Raw genomic sequence first — 24,843 nt, 5'->3', positions numbered from 1 at the left:
CAGGCTGCAGCTCCCGTCACAGCTGGAGGAGTGCCAGATCCTTTTGTGAACCATGAGTGTTTGTCAAAAAAAAAAAAAAAAAAAAAAATTGTGACGTGTGAGTTGTGACGTGAGTGAGTCCCGTGACCATGCACAAAGACTCGGACCAAAAGGAAAAGACCCTTGCTAGATTGAGGAGACCTCCACAAGTCATCGCCGTGGAAAATGGCCCGGGTAAGGGTTAAAGTTGGAAATATGCGATGCAAATATCTTTTCTGTGGCAACTTTGCCTTCCTCTCCGGTGGAAGTTAAAGGCTAAGAACATAGAAGTAGACAGACCAGACCATTTATTGAAGGAGAGGAGAGCTAGAGAAAATGGCGAAACAGCTGTTGTCTGAAGCGAAGGAACAATTAGGGACCCTTTTGAATGGAAAGGATGGGCGTCTCAAGACCAAGCTTAGTCTTGAAGATCTGGAGAAGCGTTCTTTCGATTTCCCAACCTTGGTTGCAATTATTCAAGAAGCAGAGGCCATGACCCTCATCACACCGATGGCGATGGAGAGGGTCAATTATGAGGGGAGGACTTTGATGCTTAAAAACTTTCTTGAACTCAAAGCATTTGTCTATGAGGTGGAAGACCGTTTAGACATGCTGAGAATCGAAGCTCTCATTTCACAGGAACGTGGTAAGGATCTTTTTGCTCGTGTTGGCTCTATGACTCTCCATCTCCAGGGATCCGAACCTGATGACCAAGACAACAACACTCATCTGATGGCTCGAGGATATAACAAGGTACGCAAGTTCTTATTCCGTTGCCACAGAAAATTTCGGCTTAATTTTACTGATCTAGAGCCAAATTTTTCCTGGATAAATGAGATCCGTTCCCCCAGGAACTTAACTGCTACTGAAAATCCCAAGTCTCCTGGGGTCCCGAAGGTTGTTGGCCGAGATGAAGACAAAATAAGTATTGTAAACTTACTTGAGTCAGATGATGATCAACAGTGTCAGCAGGGTCTACCAGTGATTTCAATTGTTGGTCCAGGGGGAATTGGGAAATCCACCCTGGCTGAACTTGTTATCGGTGATGATAAGGTAATGGAGCTTTTTCAAATCAAAATGTGGGTTGTAGTGTCTGCTCATGAAGATTTGAGAGGAATTGCAAGAGGGCTTTTAAAGTCTGCCAATCTATGTGGAGATGATCCCGTACAACTTCTTCGAGATACTGTGGGTAAAAAGAGATCTCTACTTGTTTTAGATGATGCGAGGTTTCTGGATATTGAGAAGATAGAGCAGTTGAAGGCTTCCCTCAAGTATACAGGGATCAGGGGAAGCCGGATTTTGGTCACAACTCGAAACGAAAAGGTTGCAAGGCAATTGGGCACTTCGCTACCCTATTTCTTGCAGCCTCTGAACATGGATGCTTGTTGGCTCTTGTGCCAAACGATTGCATGCGCGCGTAGTTGTGGAAATCAAAGTTTTAAGAAACAAATCCAAAACAACACTCCGTTCATGGAACATTTGAAGAGCCATATTTTCAAAAGAAGTGGAGGATTGCCTCTGTTTGTCAAGGCTTGGTGTGAAATTCTTCATTCAGAGTATCCGAAAGGAAGATGGAAATCGATCATGGAGTGTGAGCTAAGGGAAGCTGATAGTAATGTGTGGGATGACCTCTGTCACAGGCTCGAATCGAGTTATAGTTCCTTGCCCAGACATCTGAAACTATGTTTCAAATATTTCTCACTGATACCAAAAGGGTACTGGATAGAAAAGGAAGTGTTAACCCAGTTATGGATGGCTGAGGGTTTCACTAATCCTGAAGAGGAGGAAAATGCTGAGAAATGCTTTGAAGAATTGCTGTTTCAGACTTCTTTCTTTAAGGATATAGAGAAAGACGAAGATGGAAGCATAGTTAGATGCAAGATCCATGAACCATTGTATGATATCATTTGTCGCATATCCGAGGGAGAGTTCTGTTTTATAACGGATGGAAGATTCAATGAACTGCCTTTAAAACCATACTCCCTCCATTCTTCATTGTGTTGCTTCAATGAAATGCCCACTGAAAACGACTTACATGAAGCCAAAAAAATGCGCACCCTCTTATGTTTCCGGAGTCCGAGCAATTTCAAGGTGAGTGATTTGAGTCATTTGATCTCTCACTTTAAGTTGCTTAGGGTATTAGATTTGAGTTCGTCTATTATTGAAGAGTTACCAAATTCTGTTGCCAAATTGGAACACTTGAGATACCTCAATTTGTCTAATACCCAGATCAAGAAGCTCCCCGCATTTATTTGCAATCTCTATTTGCTTCAGGCCTTGAAGCTTTCACATTCATTACTCAGTGAATTGCCCAGAGGAATGTGGAAACTACAAAATCTGAGGCATCTAGAAATCGATGGCACTCCCATGAATCATTTACCACCTGGGATTCGTAGACTCAATAACATACGAAAGTTGAGTGAATTCATTGTGGGGGGTGATGGTGGATGTAGCATTGGAGAGCTGGCGAATCTTCGAGACCTCCAAGGAAGGTTAATTATTAGTCACTTGGACAGGGTTGTTGACCAGGGCGAGGCCGAAAGAGCAGATCTAAATACAAAAGGCTGCATAAAGCATCTGATATTGGATGGTAAGAAACATTTGAACTCACAAAATTTGTGGCACAAGAGGCGTTTCAATTCGTTGTTGTTGGAGCACATGTGTAGCGAGGCTGAGTTCAAACTAGATGATGATAGAAAAATGAAAAGTGAGAAAGTGTTTGAAGGCATCAATCCACATCCAGGCTTAAAAAAGTTAGAGATATGGAACTATTTTGGGTCCAAGCTTCCCAAATGGCTGGAAAGTGGATCACTCAGTGAACTGGTCTCTTTAAAAGTTGCTAAATGTTTAAAGATGGAACAAATGCCCCTCCTTGGTGGACTACCATCTCTTAAATTTCTCCACATATGTGACATTGTTGAAGTGAAAAGTATAGGAAACTATGACCTAAAAGGTTTTCCCAAGTTGGAGCAGCTCACTTTGGAGGAAATGCCTAAATGGGAGGAATGGAATTTGGAATTGCAAGAAGGAGACTTGCCCTGTTTCTTGGGACTGATACTCTCTAAGTGCCCCAAATTGAAAAACCTTCCAGTCTTGCCATGGACATTCAGGAAATTAGAAATTCATGATTGCAAAGGTATTGAATGGAATCCATTCCCTCCACTCCCAACTTTGGAGTACCTTGTGCTGAAAGGAATTGGGAATATGTGTTCCTTACCAGACGCTCCCAATCTTGTGTCTTTGACCATTGCCTTATCGCCCGAAATGACATCTTTTCCAAATGGATTCGACAAACTCAAGTCACTTTCAGCACTTAACATCTACTTTTGTCCAAGGTTGAGCTTACTTCCAAAGGAGCTCAGCAATCTTCAAAGAATACATATAGCTGGATGTCGACTCCTAACGGACTGGTTGAAGAAAAATAAAGAGATTTTGAAGAAGATACCATATATAGAGGTGGACAACAAGGTGCCTACTAAATCCAACCTGCGTGAGAAATTTATTGCCTCCCCCAGGTGCGTTTCCCTTCTCATTTTACATTTGCTCTATGATTGGATTGTGAGAATTAAAACTCTAGACCTGAGGGTAATTCCCATGTTCCAATTAGAATTCAAACTCCAAAATTTTATTGGGTCTTTTAATTCCTAAGGAAAATGATGTACATACTACCGGTAATACACGTCCTCTCACAATCTTTGACACTTACTCTCCTTATTAAGACACTCTTTCCTCCCTGACCATGTGGGCCCCCTATATACGAAACTCCCCCCCCCTCTGCACCCATTGGTTTGGCATGTGAGATGCCAATATACACCAGCAGTGTGTTGATCCCTCCCCGTAATTCCTATTAAGGGAAACTATAGTCATACAGTCAACAGAGAGATCTGTGCTCACCACAGCCACAAATTTGTTACATGGTCTCTCAACGAATTTGCCATCTAATATATTGTCCAAATGACCAAATAATCCCTCCACAAGATTGAAATAACTGTAGGTACCAGATACCATTCAGCATGCTATATGCTAGAAATTGAACCTTTATGCTACAAGCATTATCATATGTATATTGTGTTAAAAAAAAAAAAAAAAAATTCTTTAAAAGATCATCCCTCAACATATTGTGCACTTTATCCATCCCTGCCTTTACTCTGGTTGGTTGGAATTGATAACATGGACTACTATTCATTCCAGCACAATCTCTGATATGATAATATCCATAGATTTCACTTGAATTTTATTCTACCATTTTTATTAGTTTTCCATGTCTTCGGCCTACATTTCCTCTTTTATCACTCAATTAATCAATGAAAAGAATTCTCTGGATACTAAAGCAGCCTTTTAATCATTTGCTTATAAATATAAATAACATGAGTGGAATGGTGGATCAGAATTCATTTAGATGATCAATAGTAATTGGTAACAGGTATGCTGAGCAGCATGAGTCTTTCCTTATGAGTAAAGAACTAGTTTCTTTGATTTTTCCTTATTATCCTACCTCACTCCATCCCTTAAAACACACACACACAGCTATATTATTATTATTATTTTTTGGTAATGGAGAGCTGTACTGTTATGAAAGCATCTGTGTACATATATGACTAAGACAAGTAATTGGAGTTCATAAATAATCTACTTTGTGTGTGTGTGTAAGACAGCTTATCTTGGTGACAGTAACTAAAAAGGTTGGTTATGCTACAATGGCTGCAGTTATGGTGATGGCAAAGAAGATGATAATGATTCTGGTGACAATGGTGGTAATCACGAAGAAGATGCTTCTGATGATGGTAACAGTGACTGAGAAGAAGGAGACGATTAAGACGATTGGTAGTGCCCGTGGCAAAGATGTAAGGACCCAACTCTTAAGGTACAACTTATATTGGAAGATATGCATAAATAATGGTTATTGTTTTGGTGTGCTTAGTTTCATAAATGATCCATATTAATCTTCGGAATATATGATCTTATCTATGAAAAATTAAATTGTTCTTAATTAGAAAAACATGCTTGTTCTCTAATAAGTTGACAGTTCAACTGTTGGTCTTGGGACATGGGACCATTTGTATTAGGCAGAAAATAAAGTTTTTCTTCAAGTCTAAAATTTCTTAAATACGATTAGTATTAACAAAGTTGAGTCCCAGTCAAACTTTTTTTTTTTGTGTGTCCGAATGCTATTAAAATCACTTGGAATGAAAATATATTTGTAGATATCAAAACAAACGATTATTTTGGTGCTCTCTTAGTTTTTAGTAATGTTTAATCTTAATAAGATTTATGGAGTTTTTAGATTTAAGAAAAACCCCAACATTTGAAAGTTGAAACGTGAAAATTTCATTTACCATTGAAATTTCAGTTTCTGTACTTGAATTGGGAGTGACTTTTTAACCTTTTTGAATTTGATTTTGTAACTATTTTTGTTAGATCCAAATAGGGGGTGTTCTCTTATTTATGAATAATATTCTAAGTAAATGAAATAATAACTAATTGAAAAAAAAAGGAATATTCTGGTCTGGAATTATAAGGGACCAGATCAAGAGTCATTCTGATATTTGCAACAATATAACACACATACACAGTGCGCGCGATTGACCGAAGGAAAAAGAGAACGAAAACCCCGGAAAATTATCGCCCCCAGTACTGGGGGCGTGCTATGCGCATTGTGTGGCGCAGCACCGCCCATGTGTAGGGCTGCAAGTTTGGCCTTGTCGGCCTGAACCCGCCTGAGCCTGAACAGGGTCTGGGCTAAGATTTCTGGCCCTGAGGGCAGGTTAGGGTCAGAAATTCCTGGCCCTGAGTCAGGGTCGGGTCAGGGTTGAGACCTCGGGTCAGCCCGACCCTGATTTTGGCCCTGAGGAAATTTCTTTATATATTAAAAAATAGAAGCCAGTATTCATATAAACAAGTGCTTAGTGCACTTGGTAGTTTGTGTTATGTAGAAACCGATTGCTACCAAAAGGTCTTGGGTTCAAGTTTCCTCTCTCACATCTTACATATAATCTTGTTATTTTAATTTAAATTATTGTAGGACCAGGGCCAATCAGGATGGGTTTGGGCTGGGCTTGGCCTGTCAGGGTCAGGGTTAGGGTCAAGGTATTTAGGCCTGAGTCAGGGTCAGGGCGGGCCTGGGCCCAGCTAAGGGGGACTCAGGGTTGGGCTAGGGTTTTAAAAAGCCCTACCCATGTGTGCACAGTGGACCCCACCATGCACACATGGGCCGCATGATACACATAACACCCCCGGTACTGGGGGCGATAAGGACCCGAAAAGGTACCCCACCATTCTCTTCTTCTTCTTTTTTGTTCCCTCTCTATTTTTTCTAAATCTCTCTGCCTCACGATACTATGCTCGATCGATTCTCCATTCTGCAATACCGAACACAGAGTTTCATGTGTCCTACAACAGTGAGATGAGCTAGATTTGGTTTTGGTTTCGGAAATTTGTTTGCAAGTTCCAAACCGTCGTAGGTAGACTTAGCCATGGCCATACCTGGGCTGGCCATTATCATCTCCTCCAACACGGACACGGGCTTCTTCCAGCATGTTGATTGTCGTTTGGCTTAATAAGCTCAACTCTGGGAAGCTTCACAATATCGTTGGTTCCTTTCTTGATTCCATTGACGTTGTCAGCGATGTATCTGAGGTTGCCAGGAATCCATAAAGGAAATGCCACATCAGAGGCCATCTCAGACGTATCTCCAGAGGATCATCCACCTCCCTCTTCCCACTCATCTACAGCTACACATGGTCCCCATATTCTAGAAGGATCACTTAACAGAGAGCACTAGCACTCTGCCTCATTCTTTTGTAACTGATTTTATTCTTTATTCTTTATTACTCTTCAATCTGTACAGATATATAAGTAGTGAAATATACCCTAGCTTTACTCACTTGAGAAAGCTAACCAATTCATCGTCTCCTCTGGTTTCCATTTCGTCTTTATGGTATCAGAGCAGACCAAGGGAGAAAGCTCTCACGTCAAGGTAGCCATGGCCTATCCATACCCTTCAACCTTGAACGTTACTCCGTTCACCTCGCTCAAACTCACACCTTCGAATTTCCTTCTCTGGGAAAACCAGATCGTGTCTCTTCTTGAAAGCCAAGACTTATATGGCTTCATCACCGGTGAAACCAAATCACCTGAACCAGAAATCACTACTGCTGATGGGAAGAAAGCCGTGAATCCAGACTATATGTCATGGGTTCGAACTGACCGACTGGTTAAGGCTTGGATCACAGCAACCCTCTCTGAAGAAGTCCTGGTTCATGCCGTTGGGATGAAGACCTCTTATGATCTCTGGTGTGCTCTGGTTGCAGCCTTTTCCCAAACATCTGAAGCACGAGAGTTTGAGCTTCTCTCCAAGTTGCAGTTCCTTAAGAGAGAAAACTCTTCATCACTCACTGATTATCTAAATCAGTTCAAATCTCTTTGCGATCAACTCAGTGCTATTGGGAAACCTATCCCTGATCAACGCAAGGTCTTCTCTCTGTTAACCAACCTTGGCTCTGACTATGAGGCCTTTGCAACTACTATGTTGAAGCCTCCAGTGCCTTCATACTCTGAAATCATTCCACTTCTGCTCAGCCATGAGCTTCGCAACAAGGGAAATCAGCCTTCCCAGGAATCCAGCAATCCACACTTGGCCTTCTATGGTGCTCACACATCGGCGAACTCTGCTAATCGTCGATTCTCAAAGCCAAAGAGCAGCGGAAGTGGCAATTTCACCTCTAAGGGTAGGGGATTTACCCAAACAACCAACAGAAGTCTTTCCTCTTCCCAAAATTCACCCAGATCTGACAAGCGAAGCACTCAGAATCAAGGCAACTCATCTGGAGGAACTGGAGGATCTGCTTGATCTAATTACAACAACCGTGATGGACGAGGTCCTGGCCGCATCTCATGCCAAATCTGTGGACAGATGGGCCATGGAGCGTTGAAATGCTGGGAACGCTTCAATCACACTTATCAAGCAGAAGAGATCCCACGAGCTCTCGCTGCAGTTCACCTCTCTGATTCACAGGATGCTGCTTGGTTTCCAGATACTGGAGCGAATGCTCACATCACCGACAACACAGGTAATCTTCACAGCTTCACTCCTTATAGTGGATCTGATAGAGTAATGGTTGGGAATGGTTCTCTTCTGCCCATCACTCACAGTGGAGAGAGTAGTATTGGGATCGGTTCCTCCTCCATTCCACTGAGAAATGTGCTAGTAGTACCTTCTATTAAGAAAAATCTTCTTTCAATTTCCAAGTTGACATCTGATTATCCCTGCTCTGCCGAGTTTAATAATACTGGGTTTATGATCAAGGATCTGTCGACCAAGAAAGTCCTGGCATCGGGGAGTAAGCAAGATGATGGTTTATATGTCCTTGATGGGTGTTCATTTGCAGCAAACTTCTCCAATAGATGCGGCACTGCTACTGCAGATCTTTGGCATCACAGGTTGGGACATCCACAAGGAAGAATCTCTGATTTTCTTAGTTCTACAGGGGCCATTTCAGTTTCTAATAAACGCAGACATTTCTGCTCTAGTTGTCAAATGAGTAAGAGCTCTAAATTGCCCTTTGCAAGTTCCTTTACTCGCAGTACAGCACCACTTCAACGCATACATTGTGATCTCTGGGGACCAGCACCCATTACTTCAATACAGAAATTTCGTTTTTACATACTGTTTGTGGATGATTACTCTCGCTATTCTTGGATTTATCCTATCAAGCGCAAATCTGATTTTCTACAGCATTTTATTATTTTTCACAAGATGGTTGAAAAGCAATTTAATCGGCCTATTCAAATCTTTCAATCTGATGGAGGGGGTGAATTTGTGGATCACAAGTTCTTAGCTCATCTACAATCTCATGGTATTGTTCATCATATGTCATGCCCTGGAACACCCGAACAGAACAGCGTCGCAGAACGCAAGCATCGTCACTTGGTCGAATTGGGGTTGGCTATGCTCTTTCATGCCTCTCTCCCACGATGCTACTGGGTTGAGGCCTTTGCCACTGCTGTTTTCCTCATAAATAGGCTTCCCTCCAGGATTCTCCACATGGATACGCCTCTGCATACACTCTATGGAAAGCATCTTGATTACTCCATGCTGAGAGCTTTTGGTTCTCAATGTTTTCCCTACATCAGGCACACCACTTCTCACAAATTGGAGCCACGGTCATTGCCCTGTATATTCCTGGGCTACAGCGATCATCATAAGGGGTATCGTTGCTTGCATAGGCCCACTGGCCGTGTCTACATATCGCGCCACGTGGTCTTTAATGAAGAAGACTTCCCATTAAGCACAGCAGGTTCCACTCATCCCACTTCACCTTGCTTTAAAGGTGAACTTAGCACCTTTTTTGAATGGTTGGCACCACAGGACAGCTCACTGCAAGGCCCACCTTCACCGGCCTACTCAACAATTCCTACTCAACCCACTGCTGCCCATTATGATTCTCCTCAAGCAGCTCCACCAGCCGATGCTCCATCAAGCCCACTTCTTGAGCCCATGCCTAACCCACTACCTGCACCCATTGTGGATCCACCTGAACCACAACCTGATATTATTATTGACCCACCTGGCCCATCTTCTCCTGCACCACTTTCTAGCCCACCTTCTCTTAACACTTCCCAACCACAACCCACTTCACCTGCTTCTCCAATCGTGGCCTCCCCACCATCCAGCATCACTACTCGCAGCAAACATGGGATTTTTAAACCAAATCCTAAATATGCACTCATGGCACCAATTGTTCCCATGGAACCCAAATCAGTGAAGTCCGCACTTTCCCACCCAGTGTGGAAGCGTGCTATGGAGGAAGAGCTTTCTGCTCTATATTCGAACCACACTTGGGACTTGGTTCCTCCCCTCCTTGATCACAATCTGGTGGGTTGCCGATGGGTTTTTAAGACCAAAATTAAATCCGATGGTTCGTTGGAACGCCTTAAGGCTCGGCTCGTTGCCAAAGGATATCACCAACAGCCCGGTTTGGATTTCTTGGAGACATATAGCCCTGTCATTAAGCCAGGGTCCATTCGGTTGGTGCTCACTATTGCAACTGTTAAGGGTTGGCCGCTCCGTCAATTAGACGTCAAGAACGCCTTTCTTCATGGCACTCTTAGCAGCCCTGTCTATATGGAGCAGCCCCCCGGGTTCGTCGATGCTTCTCGGCCTCACCATGTTTGTCGCCTTCGCAAAGCCCTTTACGGCCTTAAGTGGTTCGATAAATTCAGCCATTTCTTGCTGGAGTTGGTTTTCTCTGCAGCACCTACGACTCCTCCCTCTTTGTTTATCGCCATAATGGCCACACCTTGGTCCTTCTCCTTTACGTGGACGACATCGTCCTCACCGGCAACGACTCTACTATGCTACAGCTTCTTATTTCTCAGTTACACAGTTCTTTTTCTATGACTGACTTGGGGTCTCTTCACTACTTCTTGGGTATTGAGGTTTCCCACACCTCTCATGGTCTCCTCCTTACTCAATCCAAGTATGCGCGTGACCTGCTGGCCAAATGCCACATGACCGAGATCAAACCCTTGTCCACTCCTTTACCTGTTGCCACTTCAGCTCCGGATGACTCGGATCCCTTTCCTGATTTCTCTTTGTTTCGTGGTATCGTGGGCACCCTCCAATATCTCACTCTCACTCGCCCGGACCTTTCTTATTCTGTGAATTTGGTTTGTCAGCATATGCACTCTCCTACCCAGGCTCATTTTCGCATGGTTAAACGTATCCTTCGCTACGTTCGTGGCACTCTCGACCATGGCATTCATATCCTTCGTAATGGCAATCTCAATCTCTATGCCTTTGCTGACTCCGATTGGGCCCGTTGTCCTATCACTCGGCTATCCACCTCGGGCTTTTGCACCTTTTTGGGCTCCACTTGCATCTCCTGGAGTGCTAAGAAGCAGGCCACTGTTGCCCGTTCAAGTGCCGAGGCCGAATACCGGGCCATGGCCTCTGCCACAGCCGAACTAACTTGGCTCTCCTTCCTCCTCCGGGACCTGGGCATTTTCCAACCTCATCCACCCACTCTCTTTTGTGATAACCTTAGTGCTCTATACCTTACCGTCAACCCGGTCTTCCATGCCAGAACCAAACACATTGAGTTAGATTACCATTTTGTACGTGAGAAGGTAGCCCTTGGTTTACTCATTACAAAATTTGTCCCCTCCTCGCGCCAAGTCGCAGACATTTTTACAAAGCCACTGCCTAAGTCTGCATTTCGCAGCCTCTGTTCCAAACTGGGCCTGTACCCTCGGTCCTTGCTCAGTTTGAGGGGGAGTAAAGGAAATGCCACATCAGAGGCTATCTCAGACGTATCTCCAGACGATTATCCACCTCCCTCTTCCTCCTCATCTACAGCTACACATGGTCCCCGTATTCTAGAAGGATCACTTAACAGAGAGCACTAGCACTCTGCCTCATTCTTTTGTAACTGATTTTATTCTTTATTCTTTATTACTCTTCAATCTGTACAGATATATAAATAGTGAAATATACCCTAGCTTTACTCACTTGAGAAAGCTAACCAATTCATCGTCTCCTCTGGTTTCCATTTAGTCTTTAATCCATTCATTAATGACGACGCCGGCGGCATTGGCGTCTTTGATTAAACAACGGGAAACCCTTGGTTTAAGATCTTGGCTCAGTTGGCTGAAAACCTTGGTGACTTCTTTCTTCCATTGGGTGACTGAAGCAATGGATTTCTTAATTTGTTCAAGATTGTCAGTGATACCGTGGACGAGATCATCGTTCGTGGGGCTGGTGGTTCTCACTGATGTCCACCGATCTAACTATCGGTTGATGACCAGAGCGATCGATGAAGAAGATCAAATATTCAAAAAAACCAAAAAAAGAAGTTAGCAAAATAGTCTCAGAAGAAGGGTCGCAGTACCGGCGATTGTCGGAATGTGTTTTGAAGTTGAAGAGATTGCCCTTCCTTTTCACCTAGTATCCTGTTAATTTATTTATTGGCTCAGAAGTTGTTTATACCGAACCAAGAAAGAACCAATCGTTAACAAATTTGCTTTCATGGAACCAAGCTCTTCAACGCTCCTCCCACTAACAAAGTAGTTCTTCCTCTTATCTTTTAATCCCTAAAATCTTTTGTTGCTACCTTATTGAATGTACCACCCTTCTCATCCGGCTGAGACCGATACTGATCCATCCCAATATTGATCCTATCATCGATTACTAAATCCATGATGATGGATGAGACAAATGGGAAAAAAAAAAGAGGATAAATTGACATATGTCCTTAAGTAAGTGTCAATACATTTAAATATAATTCGTTAGTAGGAGTCTTGAAAAGCCAACGCTTTTCTTTCTTGTTTTGGTAAAAGCAAACTTGTTAAAAATTTGTTAACTGGCTGGTTCTTTCTTGGTTCGGCAAAATCAACTTGTGAGCCACTCATTAAGAATGGATAAATAGATTGGTAGGTTACCAGGTGAAAAGAAAGGGTAATCTAGGTATTTAAAAATATGAAGGGAGAAGGAGATGTAAAAGTTTAAAAACAGGGGAGTATCATAAAAGAAATTTAAAATGAGGGAGTTTTAATAAATATAGGCTAAGTGTAGGGGACCGATAGTTTTGGAACTAAAATAACAATAAAACGAAGACTTGCGAAGACTTTGGTTTTTATATTCGGACTCATTGCTTGAGCGTGCAACAGTTGGTTGCTTTTTCGAACTCCAAGAGATCAAATTTGGACCAAAGTAGACACAGAAGCCACTGGTTGATCTGCGATCATCGGGGCACCCTGCCCAGTCTGCATCAGTGAACGCAGTGATGTCAGCCTTTTGAGCCGGTCTAAGTGAGAGTCCATAGTTGATTGTGCCTTTGATATACCGAAGAATACGCTTGACTGCCATCCAATGATCCGATGTTGGGCTGTGCATGTACTGGCACACCTTATTAACTGAAAATGACAGATCTGGCCGTGTCAAAGTAAGGTATTGAAGGGCACCAACCGTGCTCCTGTACAAGGTTGCATCCTCAAATTCAGACCCTGTGTCCTTTGTGAGCTTCGAACCCGATGGAGCCATAGGCGTGGAGCATGGCTTAGAGTTCATCATGCTGGTTCGGTTGAGCAAATCTGCGGCATATTTTGCTTGAGTCAGATGAATACCAGTGCTGGAGTGACTCACTTCAATGCCAAGAAAGTAATTCAACCGCCCAAGATCTTTGATAGCAAATTCAACTCCCAATTTTGAGATTAGAGAAGAGATGCTAGCTGAATTGTTTCCTGTGACTATTATATCGTCAACATAGACGAGTACCAACAGTATGTGACCAGCCTCTCTTTGAACAAACAGTGATGAGTCGGCTTGTGAAGCTTGAAAACCGACTGACATTAGATATGAGCTTAACCGATGATACCAGGCCCTTGGTGCCTGTTTAAGCCTATATAGCGCCTTACGCAAGTAACAAACATGATTAGGGTGCCGGCTATCAACGAACCCTTGTGGTTGTCCCATAAACACCTTCTCAGTTAGGTTGCCATTTAAAAAGGCATTTTGAACATCTAATTGCCGAATGTCCCAACTGTATGTGACCGCAAGAGAGAGAACAAGTCGTATAGTAGTGGGTTTAACCACAGGCTGAATGTTTCATCGTAGTCAAAACCAGGCTCTTGGGTGAACCCTCTAGCAACCAAACGTGCTTTATATCGGTCAATAGTACCATCAGACTTGGTCTTGATCCGATAAATCCACTTGCACCCAACTATATTCATTGAAGGTTGATATGGTACTAATTCCCATGTCCCATTTTTAACCAATGCATTGAATTCTGCAACCATAGCTGCTCGCCATTGTGGATCCTTATTGGCTGTGGTGAAACACGTTGGTTCAGAGGGTGCAGTATTGGGTGATATAGGTGGACAAATAGTTTGTAACTCAGAGTTGAAGGCTCTTGGTTTTCTAATATTATTTTTGGACTGGGTTTGCATTGGATGAGTGGAAATAGGATTTGGCTGATGAGCTTCCACGGTTGTAGGTTGTGGTGATTGTTGATTAATGATGGAAGTAGTGGGTTCAATTTGAGGTGATGGTGGAGAAGGAATAATTGCCAACTGATCCGTCTGGGTTGATGGTGAATTTGATTGTGGGTGGGCTGGTAGTGGTATTATGCTGGGAGATTGGTTAGGTAAAATAGATAATGGTGAACAGGTTGTTGTTTGCACCCCCTGAGTCACAATGGGTACGGGTAATGGTAAAATTACTGGTGAGTATGGTTTTGAGGTGGAAGTGGGTAATGGGGAAGGATCCACAAATGGGTACTTATCCTCATTAAACACTACATGGCGCAAAATATATATCCGGCCGGTGGGACGATGAAGACATTTATAACCCTTGTGTTGGATGGAATAACCAAGGTACACACATTGCAATGAGCGATTATCCAACTTGTGATGTTGATATGGGCGTAGCCAAGGGTAACATGCAGATCCAAAAACCCGCATAATAGTATAATCTGGTGCCTTCTTAAAGAGTTTCTCATATGGAGAAATATTCTTCAGCAGTGGTGTAGGCATTCTATTGAGCAAAAATACTGCCGTACCAAATGCATGATCCCAATAGGTTTTGGGAATATTGGCTCTTGTCAAGAGCGCAAGTCCGGAATCAACAATGTGCCTGTGCTTTCTTTCAACAATTCCATTCTGTTCCTCTGTATGTGGACAAGAATATCGATGAAAAATGCCGTTGGCTGCTAAATAATCTTTGAATTTCCTGAATTCACCTCCACCATCTGACTGAAAGCTTTTGATTTTAACACCAAAATAATTTTCCACCTGTGTTTTAAAAACAACAAAAGTAGAGAGAGCTTCTGACTTGGTAGTTAGTGGAAACATCCAAGTGTAACGGCTATAATCATCCACAAAAGAGATATAATATTTAAAACCAGTGAGAGAAGGCAGCGGAGATGGACCCCATAAATCTGAATAAATCAATTCCAATGGCGCATTACAACAAGAAACAGAATTATTGAAAGGCAAACGACTAGACTTGCTTAACTGACATGGTTCACAAAATTTAGAAGAGGATGAAGAAGGGTCTACAGGTAAGGCATGCTTTGAAATAATCGAGGACACTACACGTTGAGCAGGGTGTCCAAACCGATCATGCCATACCATTATAGGAACTCTTTCACCAACATAGGCAGTGGCGGAATTTGAAGTACTTGACACAGACGATCTAACAGCAGGAGAAACTGATTTATTTGAAGCAGTTGCACCATTGAGAAGGTAGAGACCATTTTTACTCTGGCCGCGCATGAGGAGGTTCCCCGAGTATCGATCCTTTACACAACAAAAATCAGGGTGAAACTCAAATATACAGTCATTATCTTTGGTAAATTGGGACACAGAGAGTAGATTTTTCTGTATATTTGGAACATGAAAAATATTTTTGAGTGCAAATGAAGACAAAGGAGTACGCAAAGTAGAGGAACTGACATGAGAGATAGGCAAACCTGAACCATTTGCTACCCGAACTTGATCGGTGCCATTATAGGTGGAAGGAATGGAGAGATTTGCCAGATCGGATGTGAGATGATGTGTAGCGCCGGAATCAGGATACCAGGCAGCATCAGGTGCAGTATTTGGTGAAGCAGCATACATGGCAGCAGGTTGATTCTGTTGTGTAATATTTGGATTGAACCTTTGATAGCATCTAATGGCTGTATGACCAGGTTTATTACACAGTTGGCAGTACACTGTGGATCGATGGTCCATGTTGTCATTGTAGAACCGACCACGACCTCTTCCACGGCTGCGTCCTCGTCCTCTGTAAGAAGGAGTTGTAGTGCTTTCTTTGACAGCAACATTGGCACTGGGAGCTGTTGGAACTACGTCAATTGCTCGACTTTGCAAGATAACTTCTTGGTTGTTGAGAATGCCAAGAAAATCATCCAATGGAAGGGGTTCAAGTCGTGATGTAATCGAAGTCACGAACCCATCATATTCAGGTCCTAGTCCATTTAAAATACTGAGCACCATTTGGTAATCAGGGACTGGGTGTGCCACGGCAGCCAGATGCGCAGCCAAAGTCTTGGCTTGTTGAACATATTCAGCAACAGACATCGTTCCTTTCTGCAAGGATCGAAGTTGGAATTCGAGTTGCATAACCCGAGCTTGTGATTGGGATGCAAAGTGCTTCTCAAGAGCATTCCAAACTTCATGAGAGGTATTTAAACCAACCACCAATGAGAAAACTGATTCGGTTAGTGTAGAGATGAGGCAGCAGAGAAGCATTTGGTTTTGCTGCTGCCAGGTCACATACTCTGGATTGTCCATGGTTGTTGAGGCAGCAACAGTGGCGTCGGCAGCTGGTGGTGCCGTGACAGTGGCGAGTGGGCAAGGATACGTTCCATCAACGTATTTAAGATATCCATGAAGTCGAAAGAGAGGTAAAAACTGAGCTCGCCACAACAGATAATTATTTTTGTCAAGTTTGATCTGAAGGATATGAGAAATATTTCCTCCAAAACCAAATGGAGTTGATGGAGAAGAAGAGATTAGGGAAGATGAGACAGAGGAAGCCAAGGAAGGAGAAGTGGCCATTACGAGATTTTGAAAATTTGAAAAAAATAAAAGGAGAGAAAGAAGGGAGGATCGAGTGCTTAGGCATTTAGGCTGATACCATGATAGAGTTTGAAAACAAATGGGATTTGAATTGTCCTCACACCTTATCTGGTGGTTTCGGATATCTTGTATTTATAAACAATTTTAAACTTCTTTGTGACTGTTACAAGAGATAGAGATATACATGAGTTTGTTATCTACAAACTAGGAGAGAGACGTTTGAAGATTTTTGTTGTTTGAAGACTCTTCTTTTGAATCCTTGGGTGACCGCTGAGATTGTGCGTTATCAGTGGTCACGTGGGAATTTGTCGTCGGTGAAGAGCTTCACCAGAAGCCAGACCCTGCACACATATCCGCTATAACAGATTTCTTACTTTGGGGGAGTGTGTGGCATCCCTAGATCCTCTTCCAGCCTATTTCAAGCACCTGAGACCAGTACGGTTGGTTTGAGGACGAGGCTCTTCTAGCTTGATTCTCAGCGTTTTTGATTTGTTAGGAAATGGTAAGCAGGGCAAATCGGAAACGTGCCATATCTTGAGGCGCTCCACACCTAAGCATCGAGAGTTGGAAATAGGCTCAAAGGGATTTTTGCAATATCATGGGCCTCATCTGGGTGAAAAATTGAGAGCATTAAATCCCATTTCCAAACTCTGCTTTCCCCATTGATGAGATTAGCTACAATGGCTACAGAGCATTCTGTGGGTTTCAAAGATTGAACTCGGTAATCTTTAAGAGTTGGGACCCATTTGTCATCCCAAACTCGAATCGATTCATCTGAACCAACCCTCCATATGAGATCATCCATCAAACATTTTTTGTCTTTCACAAATGCTCCTCCAAGCCCATGAAGGCTGGTTACCAAAATTAGCATTCAAAAAATCTGAATTTGGAAAGTAGATACTCTTCGTAAATCTAGCCCATAGCGAATCCGATTGGCTCCACAAACGCCATGCTAGATTGGAGAGAAGCATAGTGTTATGAAGACCTGATTCTCTGAACCCCAAACCTCCTTTCTCTTTGGACCAACATAGTCTATCCCAAGCAATCCAATGCATCTTTGGTGTTGGCTTGTTCTATAGTCTAAGCCATCGGCTCAGATATATATATTTCTTAAGACAGGACTCCTTGAAAGGCAGCGTGGCTATAGATTAGAACCACATGTGCCTGCACCCAAACACAAAGGGAGGCGAAACAACCACCAACTCGTGAATGGAAAAAAAACATATAATGTCTATCTATGCTTCTACGTGCACAGTGATTGGTCCCTGCGCTCTGGGTGGCGTAGGCTATACAAGCAACTCTCTCTCTCCTCCTTCTTTTTGACCCCATGACAATGTGTCTACTACTACCCCCTGATTGGTGGGTTCAACATTGAGAAGAATTCTTTGAGTTGAGCTGGTGGGTGAGGAACCCTCCAATCCAGACGAGAGACAAAGTCGTCATCAACCAGGGCAAGGGAGAGAGAGAGAGAGAGAGAGAGAGAGAGAGAGAGAAATTCGATAAAAGCAGGGGATTTAGGGATTGCCGGATTGGTATCAGTCTTGGCTGATATCTATCCAATACTAATCTGGATCGGCCCATATTGGTCTTGATCGGTCAAAATTTACCACTGTTTTCTATTTTTTTTAAAAAAAATCAGATTTTTTACATTTTTACTCTTGATATGTGCCCATCCATCAATACGGGAGTGGCCAATAATCGATATCACTCTTTATCAGTGCCAGTAAGAATCGACCGATCTAGCTGATCTGATACCAATTCCTCAAACCATGCCGGAGGAGAGGTTGAGTGATGGAAAAAGGAGAGAGAGAGTGGACTGAAACTGCTACTGTATCTATATGCTGCCTAACCCCCGCCGGCTGAGAAACACCTTTCCTTCTATTTATAAAAAATTTGCACACAATCGAAGAAGAAAATTCTCTTTTGCTCCCTTTTTTTTCTTTCAAAGAGTAGTTAAAAACAAAAGTCTTCGCAAGTCTTCGTGTTATTGTTATTTTATTTCCCAAAATAGCATCACAACTCGGATTTTTATCGTCTCAATTACAACCTCTCAATTACATTTCAATTACATATCTAAGATGAAGACACGTGGCGTTAGATGATTTGACGGTCCAAATTAAAATAGTAATTTATCTTCATTTGGCTCAATCGAAAGTTTCCCTCCATTCTCTCTTCATCTCTGCTCTCTCAACAACGAACTGAACTTGTGCTCCACGGTGGTGCTCCTCTCTCACGATGATGACGACCTGACTAGACTCATCGTAAACTGCATCCTCACGCCGGCGTTCACCTTTGTCGTGGTTTCTATTTATAAATCCCTAACTCTTTGCCGTAGGCGTTCATCTTCCTCTGACGAACGAAGGTCTCTGCCCTGCTATTTTAGGAGGTAAATGGGAGTATTTCTAAATCCCCAACTCCCTCTCCTCGTTCATCTTCCTTGCACGAATGAAACCCTAACCCATTCTGACTTTGGGTTTGTTTTGCAGACCCTCATCTGACAAACTCCTCTCCCCCAAGGCACCGGAGGCGACGACGACTCGTCTTTGTCGTGGTTTCTATTTCTAAATCCCTAACCACAAAATTTTAATGTAACCCAATTTTTAATGCCGGACTGTACTATAGAAACTCTCATATCTCTGGATTAGAAAACAATTTCCTCTTCTTTCTTCCTCCAGCCCAAGTAGATGGATAAGGGATTTATTGGAGTAAAGTCCCACGCTCGGTTGCAAGACACTACCTTCCCCAGCGTCAATGGCGCTCTCTTTTTATGCTCGTTTCCCTTTCTCTATCTGTACTGGAACTTCAAAAACTCACACTCGCTGCCCTCCTTCGTCGTGCTCTCTCGCCGGACCTATCTCTCGAATTACTCTCGCAAAACCAATCTCCCATCCCTCTCTTCACTCTCTGTTCTCTTCAATCCCCAAACAAAGACAATCAAACAATTGCAAGAAAAGTATTCCAAGGGGCTTGAAGCTTATTTTCTGGTTTCATAATTCTTAATATGGGCAGACCAATTCAGTCAATTGAAGAACTGTTGTATGTACTTCATCTTGTAAAAACTTTTATAAATGGTTGATATGTGAGGATTGAGTTCCTTTTTGGTCTAGTTTGTCTAAAAGTCCAAACTGTCATTAAAAAAAAAGGGGGGGGGGTTCCTTTGATCTATCAATATGTGTATTATCTTACTCTATCCCTCTCCAACTCCCCCCCCCCCCCCAACCCCTCTTTGTTCCAGATCTGTAATTTGATAGTAGCAATAATAGTGAAGACTGCTAGTTGTGGTAATCTTGCTGACTTCTCACGTATTCTAATGCAATAACTTATACCAACAGGTCCTTTCTTCTTTCTATTAATTAATCCAAGAGCATTGTCAATATTGAGGCTTGATTCATTGTGTTAGTGAGGTTAGCCTTGAGCACAAATGAATAATAGTAGAAGAGCCAGAACATTAGATTGGTTCAGCAGGATGGAACCACGTAAGATGAAACTTCTCGAGGGCTCCACTCGATCAGTTGGATGCTTTTGATCTTGATTTGGCAAGGGGAGCCTTTACAAATAGGTTGATTAAGTTGAGGGTAAGGTAAGATTTATGGCATTAGAAATCTATCTGCTGCTAAAGCATGATAATAAAAAGTGTACTGCTTGATCCTAAAAAAATTGGTTAAAAAAAAAGATGATATGGTGCTGCTGTGAAATTTCAACATTTGAAAGAGAAACCCACCCAAAGAAGATGCAGAAGAACAAAATGAGAATGATTAAAACCTTAAATCGTAGGTCATTGTATGAAATTATGCAAAAATCAATAACATCAAACAAGCTGGTCATTGGTGAGGATTGAGAAAGTAGGGTAAGAATCAAAACAGTAAATCTTTGCCTCCTGTGATTCGATTAGATCATTCAGGAAAGATCTTGAGCAAATCTTCACAAGGAACTAATTCAGTCACCAGATTCCAAACTTGAGTATTAATAAGGGGAGATTTTGAGACACTTTTCACTTTTGAAGAATAAGGAGAAGAAAGGCTGTGAAGATGAGAAGATCTTATAGAGTCGTCCTACAGTTGCAGACCTAAGCTCGAGTTGAGACTGAGAGTTGGGAGTCAAGAATAAAATAATTTTGAGAACAAGATAATTTACAGGCATAAACGAGATATGGTCAGAATGATTACCCATAATTTTGAAAGGAAGTCATTTAATCCATCTGAACATGAAACAGGGTGCTGCAATGTATTGATTTCTCCCCTCATACTTAACTTCCTCTCAAACACGCGGTAGGAAGAAAATAGTTTCCCCTGCTTCATTTTACATCCACCCATTTTACTTTGAAGGAAATGGAGCCTTGGTGAAGTCCTGGTTTATTATTCAATAAAAAACCATCTCCTCTTAAAAGTACAAAAGACAACATAGAGACTCCAAATTCTCATAGGCTGAAGCTATTTGCTTAGGATTATATTTTTTTCTCAACTTGTAAAACATTCTTGGTTGCAGCTGTAAGATAGGCAGTCAATCAAAATTGAGATCAAATATGAAAGATAAATATCATCAATCTTTTCTTTTTTTGGTCGAAAATATCATCAATCTTTTCATGCCCTCTCCAGTTGTAAATACCATTTCTAAAAGGCAAACCAAGAATCCTTTGCATTGTTCTCTCTCTCCCCCATTTTTTTTTTTTTGGTAAAACAAGATTCTTCTTGAAGCAGTATATATATTATGCGGTAGCTGTTGACAATTTTCATTCAAGGGAAAACAGCTGCAAAAATCTGCTCTAAAATCTTTGATGGATTCCAGTCAATTCAACAGTAAGTTAATAAATTGAATGTACTTCTCAAATCTATTAATCACAAATCTACAGATGCGCACAGAAAAATTGCATCCATGACTATTGAGTACAAACAACATGCATGGAAAATTTCTGATGGAAAGAAACAGAAACAATCAAAAACAGAACACAACACGAAACACATTGGAGTTGCTAATTCTTGGGTATGTTCTTCCCCACAATCTTGGCCGGCGTAATCCGCAGAAGATTCCCAGGCTTCCCAGGAACCACACCCTTGACAATCACAAACCTGAGTTCATTATCAATCTTCATAATCTTAAGCTTCCTGATCTTTGTCTTCATTCCTCCCATCCTTCCAGGCATCTTCTTCCCTTTATAAACATGTCCAGGCGTTGTTCCAGCTCCACTGGAAACCAAAGCTCTGTGACTCTTTGAACCGTGAGTCATCGGACCTCGCCGGAAATTATGCCTTTTGATCCCACCTGCAACGAGAATAGAGAAGAATGGGTCATGGGTCCTATCTATGAAACATTAAAGAGGCAATAAATTTGAAAAAGTACAGACATAAATTTGAAAAAGTACAGACATAAATTTGAAAAAGTACAGACCTTGGAAGCCCTTGTCGATAGATTTTCCAGAGATATCAACAAGATCACCTTCATTAAAAATTTCATCAACGATGAATCTCTGATTGGGCTCCAAGCCCTCAACAGAGACAAGACGAAACTCCTGGAGATGCATCATGGGAATGGCTCCCGCCTTGTTGAGGTGACCCATTTCAGGTTTTGTGAGCTTCTTGTCTCTCACGCGTCGATATCCTATTTGAACTGCATTGTAGCCATCAGTGGACTCGGTTTTCAATCGAGTCACGATGTTTCCTTCCCTGAAACCGATTACTGTCTCTGGAACAGCAGTTCCCTCAGGCTCGAAGTAGGTCATCATTCCGAGCTTTGTACCCATTACTCCAATTCCGGCTTCATAGCTCATAACTACAGTGAAGGATTTATGACTATGGAATTGTTTGATTGTCTCTGTTTGGGGATTGAAGAGAACAGAGAGTGAAGAGAGGGATGGGAGATTGGTTTTGCGAGAGTAACTCGAGAGATAGGTCCGGCGAGAGAGCACGACGAAGGAAGGCAGCGAGTGTGAGTTTTTGAAGTTCCAGTACAGATAGAGAAAGGGAAACGAGCATAAAAAGAGAGCGCCATTGACGCTGGGGAAGGTAGTGTCTTGCAACCGAGCGTGGGACTTTACTCCAATAAATCCCTTATCCATCTACCTGGGCTGGAGGAAGAAAGAAGAGGAAATTGTTTTCTAATCCAGAGATATGAGAGTTTCTATAGTACAGTCCGGCATTAAAAATTGGGTTGAATTAAAATTTTGTGGTTAGGGATTTAGAAATAGAAATGTCGAGGCGCCTTGAGGGAGAGGAGTTTGCCAGATGAGGGTCTGCAAAACAAACCCAAAGTCAGAATGGGTTAGGGTTTTGTTCGTGCAAGGAAGATGAACGAGGAGTGGGAGTTGGGGAATTAGAAATACTCCCATTTACCTTCTGAAATAGCAGGGCAGAGACCTTCGTTCGTGAGAGGAAGATGAACGCCTACGACAGAGAGTTAGGGATTTATAAATAGAAACCACGACAAAGGTGAACGCCGGCGTGAGGATGCAGTTTACAATGAGTTTGGTCAGGTCATCGTCATCGTGAGAGAGGAGCACCACCGTGGAGCACAAGTTCAGTTCGTTGTTGAGAGAGCAGAGATGAAGAGAGAATGGAGGGAAACTTTCGATTGAGCCAAATGAAAGATAAATTACTATTTTAATTTAGACTGTCAGATCATCTAACGCCACGTGTCTTCATGTTAGGTATGTAATTGAAATATAATTGAGAGGTTGCAATTGAGACGATGAAAATCCTCAGAACTCTTCTTCCCACTCATTCCGACCATTGCTGCTGCTGCCACCATTCTTCTCTTCTGAATACCGCTTTAGAGATCAGCCATGGTAACGCTGTGAGACTCTTTTGCGGACATTTATTTGAATTTTTGATCTTCTTCATAGATCGATCTAGTCATCAAGCAATAGATATGTCAGATTCCCAATATGAAAAAGTCCTCTCTGATTTCTTAGACAATTGGAAATTAGTCTACGAGAAGAACTCCAGCCCCACGAACAATGATCTGGTCCACAATCTGCTCAAAGAAATGAAGAAATCCATTGATTCAGTCACCCAATGGAAGAAAGAAGTGACCGATGGTTTCAGCCAACTGAGAGAAGACCTGCAACCAAGGGTTTCCCATTTAATTAAAGACCTCGAAACGGCAAACGACAAGGCCGGTGATGTCATTAGTGAATGGGTCCCCGAGAACCTCAGATACATAATTGAGAAGATCAATGGAATCAAGAAGGGAACCAAGAATATTGTGAAGCTTCCCGGAGGAGAGCTTATTAAGCCAGAATCCAACAAGTGGCAATCAAAACTCTGGAAGATCATTCACCAACAAAAGAAAAAAACATGCTGGAAGAAGCCCGTGCTAGAGGAGATGATAATGGCCAACCCAGGTATGGCCAGGGCTAAGTCTACCTACGACAGTTTGGAACCTCGGGTGAAGCTCTGCTTTCTCTGTCTTTCCATATTCCCAGAGGATTCAGTCATAAGGAAGAGATCTTTGATCTACCGGTGGATAGGGGAAGGCTTTATCGATGGCAAGGATGCTGAACAGAAAGGAGAGGAATGCTTCAAGAAAATATGTGACAGTGGCCTTGTCGAAGGCGTCCATGAACAATACAGCAGATCACCTCGTAGCTGCAGATTGCATCCATGGATTCGTTGGATGGCAATCGAAATTGCAAAAGAAACCATGTTCTTCGACTTCGATTCAGATGGGAAGCCAATCCCACCACGTCCCTCCCATTGCACATGGTTTGCCTGTGTGGCGGCGACGTCTAGAGGAGAAGAAGAAGAAGCAGAGGTACGAGTAGAGAAGGTTAATCTCGAGCCGAATGCGAGCAAATTGCGGTCACTGTTCAACGTGGATGTAAACTGCTTCGAATGCGACGAAGAAGAATTCAAGAAGCTAAAGGAACTTGTGACTTTGCAGCTGGGACGATGGAGTACCACACCTGAACATCACATTGAACTGGTGAACCCAATCTTCCTCGATCATTTGAAGCGCTTGAAAAAATTGAGGTATCTGGGTTTACAGGGGATTTCAAGGATAACAGAGCTTGCAGGGATTCAACAGCTTAGTGAATTGAGGGTTTTGGATCTCCGAGCATGTCATAATTTGGAGAAATTACCAGCGGAGATAGCTTCACTCAAGAAGCTGAGTATATGCCAAAGGGTCTCAGAGATCTTTCAGAACTTCAATTGTTGAATGGATTTGTGGTGAATACTTGGAGCCAGGACGCCTGCGACCTCAGTGAGTTAACCAAACTGGATAACCTTCAGAAACCCAGCATTTGCGTAGGCA

General features: G+C 42.5%; 2 protein-coding genes across 2 annotated transcripts; one reads left to right on the top strand and one right to left on the bottom strand.

Annotated features, from left to right (window-relative positions):
- The first annotated feature begins 334 nt into the window (after positions 1–334).
- LOC122668353 (putative disease resistance RPP13-like protein 1) lies at positions 335–24,747 on the top strand. The gene is made up of 3 exons (XM_043864938.1): positions 335–3,533; positions 12,275–12,277; positions 24,321–24,747. Exons 1-3 carry the CDS (start codon positions 355–357, stop codon positions 24,745–24,747), a joined length of 3,609 nt encoding a protein of 1,202 aa, XP_043720873.1. The 5' UTR covers positions 335–354.
- On the bottom strand, positions 21,515–22,648 carry LOC122667231 (50S ribosomal protein L3-1, chloroplastic-like). Its single transcript, XM_043863479.1, has 2 exons — positions 21,982–22,648; positions 21,515–21,855 (listed from the first exon to the last, which is right to left on the bottom strand). Exons 1-2 carry the CDS (start codon positions 22,646–22,648, stop codon positions 21,566–21,568), a joined length of 957 nt encoding a protein of 318 aa, XP_043719414.1. The 3' UTR covers positions 21,515–21,565.
- Positions 24,748–24,843: the final 96 nt, after the last annotated feature.

Source organism: Telopea speciosissima, chromosome 7 (genome assembly GCF_018873765.1).
Source record: "Telopea speciosissima isolate NSW1024214 ecotype Mountain lineage chromosome 7, Tspe_v1, whole genome shotgun sequence".
Classification (NCBI taxonomy): Eukaryota; Viridiplantae; Streptophyta; class Magnoliopsida; order Proteales; family Proteaceae; genus Telopea; species Telopea speciosissima.
The sequence above is the reverse complement of the archived record's forward strand: the minus strand, read 5'-3'. Positions and strand labels throughout refer to the sequence as shown.

Excerpts from the sequence above, each read along its gene's own strand:
- LOC122668353 (XM_043864938.1), top strand. The coding sequence starts at position 355 with ATGGCGAAACAGCTGTTGTCTGAAGCGAAGGAACAATTAGGGACCCTT.
- LOC122667231 (XM_043863479.1), bottom strand. The coding sequence starts at position 22,648 with ATGGATAAGGGATTTATTGGAGTAAAGTCCCACGCTCGGTTGCAAGAC. Across the intron at positions 21,856-21,981 it reads TATCGACAAGGGCTTCCAAG|GTGGGATCAAAAGGCATAAT; the intron begins GTCTGTACTTTT and ends TTCTCGTTGCAG.